Source organism: Myripristis murdjan, unplaced genomic scaffold, assembly GCF_902150065.1.
Source record: "Myripristis murdjan unplaced genomic scaffold, fMyrMur1.1, whole genome shotgun sequence".
Classification (NCBI taxonomy): Eukaryota; Metazoa; Chordata; class Actinopteri; order Holocentriformes; family Holocentridae; genus Myripristis; species Myripristis murdjan.
The window spans coordinates 2314-7500 of record NW_021941793.1 but is presented as its reverse complement, the minus strand read 5'-3'; the positions used below and the strand labels follow the sequence as shown (position 1 = coordinate 7500).

The 5187-nt window shown below is 52.7% G+C and overlaps 1 protein-coding gene across 1 annotated transcript; it reads right to left on the bottom strand.

Moving 5' to 3' along the window:
* Window positions 1-1739: 1739 nt before the first annotated feature.
* Window positions 1740-4657, bottom strand: irf2bpl (interferon regulatory factor 2 binding protein-like). The gene has a single exon (XM_030047987.1). It carries the CDS (start codon window positions 4467-4469, stop codon window positions 2409-2411), a length of 2061 nt encoding a protein of 686 aa, XP_029903847.1. The 5' UTR covers window positions 4470-4657; the 3' UTR covers window positions 1740-2408.
* Between the last annotated feature and the right edge of the window lie 530 nt (window positions 4658-5187).

Genomic DNA, 5187 nt, shown 5'->3' with positions numbered 1-5187 from the left:
GACCCACTCAAATAAAATCAGATTTGACCAAAGTCCTCCATCGTCATGTTTCATGTTTGATCAGGCAGAGAAGCAGCAGCTGCTGCCGTCTCCAACTCCCTCACGCCCTGGACCCCATCTGAAATTATTTTGCCTTGGGGAATATAATAAGAAAATATATTCATGTGTATATTAAGCTTTAAATTGTTTAGATGTCAGTCTGACAGAGATTCAAAGAGGTGAAATTATCGTGTTAAAATAATCACTCAGACTGCTTTGCACTGTGACAGTTTTCTGGGGTTATTCATGGTAAAATTAACCCTTTGAAACTTGAGCAAATTCACTTGAATTCTTCCTAAAACATGGGGAAAAGGTGATGAGTAAATTAAGCAAAACATTACCAGAACATCAGAACATCAGATTCTTGTTTGAGTGATTGTGAAAGTAAATTATTCCTCATTTTGCTGAGGACCCCCTGTAAGAACCTCAAGGACCTCTGGGGGTCCCCGGACCCCACTTTGAATACCACTGAGCTAAAAGGCTGACATGTAAAAACAGAGGAGCAGCTGTGCTGAAAGAACTCAAATCTTTCAATTCAAATAAAAGCAGAAAATTGTAAATAAAATATTATTCCAGCCAAAGAGAATTCATGCATTCAAACTGAAAACATTAACTGCTTCAACTCTGATTCCCCTGAAGTCCGTGAGGACAGCTGGTGTCTCCACGTCTGTCTCTGCTGCTGCAGCTTCACTGAAGCTCCACCACGCTGATATTCAGTGAAATATTCAAAGCCAAGACGCCACTGTTTTACAGCTGCAGAATCACATCAAATAGAAAAGATCTACACGTCTTGTGCATCGTTTTAGACACATTTCCCTGGAGACATGCTGTTGAGTCCAGGAGTCCTGCATGAAAGTTTTAGGTGGCAGGTGAGGAGGAGACACATCAGACACACTGCGTTCAGCAGGAAAAAAATAATCCCTGACAGAGGCTGAAGTACAAAAATAGAAAATGTATTTATATCCACACGTTCAGATGAAAAGTGCAGAAAAGGGCTCAGTGAGACTAAAAGAAATGTTTTGATCATCATCAGTCTCATGACATAAATGACCTATTTTTGTACTTCAGCCTCTGTCAAGGATGCTTTTTCCCCCTGGGGTACACTGTGTGTGTGTGTGTGTGTGTGTGTGTGTCTGTGCCTTGCAGAGCTGCATGTTCTCTGCAGCAACCTGTGCAATTTGTTTAAGCTGATGCTCGTTCACTTGTGCTCACTCTGACTGCTGCAAGCAGTCTATTTTTATTTTTGTTGTATTATTATGGACTTATTCAACATTTCATATGCAAAATTTTATTCTGCAAAGCAACTGGTGACTTGACTGCGTGCACCGCAGTAGAGTACAATACTGGTACCTGGACTGTAGCAGAGAAAAATGATCAAGTCTTCTTAAATGCAGGAACTCCAGTAAAGTAAAAGTAGCTCATAATTCGACTGTAGCAGTGTTACTGTGAATGGAATAAGTTACTTTGCACTAGTGGTGATGTTAACAAAGCAAAGCTGATTTCACAGTGTGCAGAAGAATGAGTACAAGCTTCCTGCAAGTGAAAAATACTGCAGATACTACAGAGCGTTTCCGTGACGGTGAAAGAGCTGTAGTCCACTGAGCCTGAGAGAAATCTGTCAGCGTGTCCTCGCTGACCCGGGAAGAAAGCCACAGCCAAGCAGGTTCATACCAATGAAATTTATTACAATTGACTCAGCTCCAAGGCACGTTACAAGATATTTTTTGTCTGTTTTTTTCTGTCTGTCACTACAGAAACTGAGAAACTAAAACCAGGATGGACCAGGTCGTGTTGTCCATCGAGTTGCCGTCCGGAGAGAGAAACCATATGATGGCTGACGAAACATTCAAGAACCACAGCGAAAGATCTTTTGCAGTAAAAAAATATAAAAATGAAAAAATGTAAATAAAAAAAAGTCTCCAAAATGATTCACAAATAAAAAACCCAATTAAATAGTTTGAAGGACTTCTATAAAAAAATAAAACACTGCCATTGAAATGTCTGGACTGGCTGTAGTTTCATTATACAGACACATGACTGGGAGGTGAACTGGCCTTGTGATGAACAGGAGGAGTGTGTTACTGTGGAGTGAGAGAGCTGTCTCACCCACCCCCCACCTGTCTGTCTGCCAAAACATAACATTACATCAGCCATCACAACACACCACCCTCTGCTAAATGAGGTGACATCACACACTGTTACTGTAACCCTCCTCAGTCTCAACAATAAGAGAAATACCAGTCTTTTTTTGTTTGTTATACCACTATTTTGACGGTTTTCTGAAATATTCACATGTATAATATTTATATATTTCCCAACTAAATTCACCCACACACACTCTCTCTGTGTTTCTACTGGAAGCCTCATCATCAGGGGTCCCTCTCCTTCTTTACCTTCACATCTCCAGCCAGGATGGTGGCTATCTCCCCCTGCATGAAGGCCCAGGGCACATTGGAGCCGACCAGGGGGCATTTCTCCCCGCTGGGGCAGTACACCTCCCCGGAGGCTCCCTGGGCCTTGATGCTCTCTCTGGAGCAAGGGAAGCAGAATTTGTGGTTGGGGACAGATGGGCACTGCACAAAGTGTGTGTCCTCTAAGCGTTCATGACAGATAGTGCAGCACAGAGGTCCGCTGTTGGCCATGGGGGAGTCGGGCACGTTTTGCTGGTGCACCTGGTCCATGCTGCTGGACTGGGAAGGCCCGCCCCCCCCGCCGGACAGCCCCAGGTCGCCGTTGCGGGAGGCGAGACGCCTCTGGCCGGACACGGAGGCGGGGGAGACGGGGCTGCTGCTGTTGTGTCTGGAGGAGGAAGTAGTGGAGTGAACCGAGTCTCTGTCCTTCGGGGAATGCGCGTTCCCAAGGGTGTCCGCGACAGACATAAGCGCGGCCATGGGCGACTGTCCGTTCTGCGGAGGCGCGGACTCCGGGGGTGTGGCGCGGCCGGATGGGAGCACGGGGTGCCCCGGGCCGAGGGGAGGCGGGCCGCCGTGGGAAGCGGCAAAGGAGCCCGTAGCCATGGAGAGTTTGAGCGCCTCGGTCTGGCTGGAAATCCACTGCTGCCGCTGCTGGTCCTCCGTCAACTTCAGACCGCCGTCTGCAGAGTCCGGCTCCGGTGAGGCTTTCCTCTTCCTTACGCCGGCCCTGGAGCTGATGCTCCCGCTGCCGGAGGCCAGGGCCCGGCCGGGCAGAACCAGGGAGGTGGGCAGCAAAGGGCAGCTGCCGTCGATGTAGGGCTGAGGCAGCATCTCCCCGCCCAGACCTTCCTTAAAAAAACGCACCGACTCCGGCAGTAAATCCCCCAGCAGGCGCCAGTCCCCGGATCCGTGCTTCTTCTCGTATTCCAGGTACTTGAAGCCGGACGACAAACCTCTGCCGAAGTCCTTCATGCAGTCCTGGTACATCTGCTTGGCCACACCGGAGGCGCTGGAGAACACGTTCCCGGAGCCGCTGGGGTATTCGATGAAGATCTTCAGCTCATAGTCCATGCCGGGTTTGGACACGGCGTCGAAGGCGAACACTCGGCCCACCAGCCCGTGGTCCTTCTTGAAGCGGACGTCGAACGGCGTGCAGCCGGACAGGGTGAGCAGGGTCTCCCTCACTATTTTCGGCTTGCTCGCCCACTCGTCCTGCCTGTTGCGGAGACTCTCGCTGAGCTCCGCCAGAGCCTCCGCGTTTCTCTGCTTCTCCTTAAGCTCCCGGTCCTGGTCCGTGCTGGACACCGAGCCCGGCCTCTTCCCCCCCGGCTCGGACATTCCTTGGCCGGGCAGGGAGAGGGACGGACCGCCGACCCCAACCATGGAGCTCTGCGGAGCCGCACGGCTGGCCATGCCGTGCGGGGCCATGCCTGCCGCGGCTGGCCCGTTCAGCAGAGTCTGCGGCAGCAGGTTGGGTGGGACGTTCAGCTGTCCCGGTACCGACACCAAGCCGTGGCTCCTGCTCCTGGAGTTCGGGCTCTGTCGGTTCAGTTCGGGAGGTCCGTCGTCCGGTTTGAACCCGTTCGGTCCTCCAAGCCCGTTGGGCAGCCTGGCGCTGCTGTGGCCGCTGATGGAGTAGTCAAACCGGGCCCGGCTGTCCGAGCCAAGCGAGTACCGATCCAAGCCGGGCTGCTGCTGTGATTTGGTCGGTCCGTCGGCATGGTGGTTGAGCTGTCCCACCGCCTCTTTGCCCGTGATAATCCCCGGCTGGCTCTTCGCCGTGGCGGGCTGCGGGGCAGCGGCTCCGCCGGCGGACCTGCCTTCCTGGAAGCCGTGAGCCCGCTTCAGGTGCCGGGCGGTCTCGATAACAAACTCGATCCGGTCCGCGCCCTCATAGTTGACGCAGCCGCGGCACACCGGCTCAGTGAAGTCCCAGATCATGGCCCAGGGCATCCGGGGCAGGTCGCACAAATAACACGACTGTCTCCGGGACGAGGAGACCTGCGGGGAGGACATCTTCTCTGCCTCCCTGCTCCTCCTCCGCTACTAATTCACCAGCGTGTTTTTCGGGAGACAGAGAGACAGCAGGACAAGCAGAATAAAAATAAAACCCTCCGCTCGCTGTGCGCTGGGTTCCTCCCTCCCTCCGCGGACAAAAGCTGCTGCCGCTCCGCGCTGCTGCAGAGATGGAGGAGGCTGGGGGGTTTCTCACATCCTGCTCCGGGACTGAGGCTCAGGAATTTGGAGTGTGTGTGTGTGTGTGTGTGTATGTGTGTATGCGTGTGTACGCGCGCGCGCACGCCCCTCCCCCCTCCTCATACAACACCCCCTCCCTCCCTCTACCAGGAATGCCACCTGGTTGAGTGGGTGACGTCAGCATCTCCACGTTCAGCAGCTCTCCTCTGAGACAGAATGACATGCCACTTGTTGCCCTGCACCCCCCCCCCCCCCCCCCCCTATTTTCCACCTCTCTGCCCCCCCCACCCCACCCCCCGCCCCCCACCTTGTGAATGGGAGCTGCAGGCCAGGCTGCAGATCAGATTACAGAGGAGTCCCTGCACGCCTCGCTCATTCATTACAGTCACATTACTGCCTCACTTCAGCTTCATGTTAATGTCACACACACACACACACACACACACACACACACACACACACACACACACAAAGTGACACACCCATCAGAACAGTCTGCAAAGCTTCAGCTGGACACAAATAACAAAACTACATTATG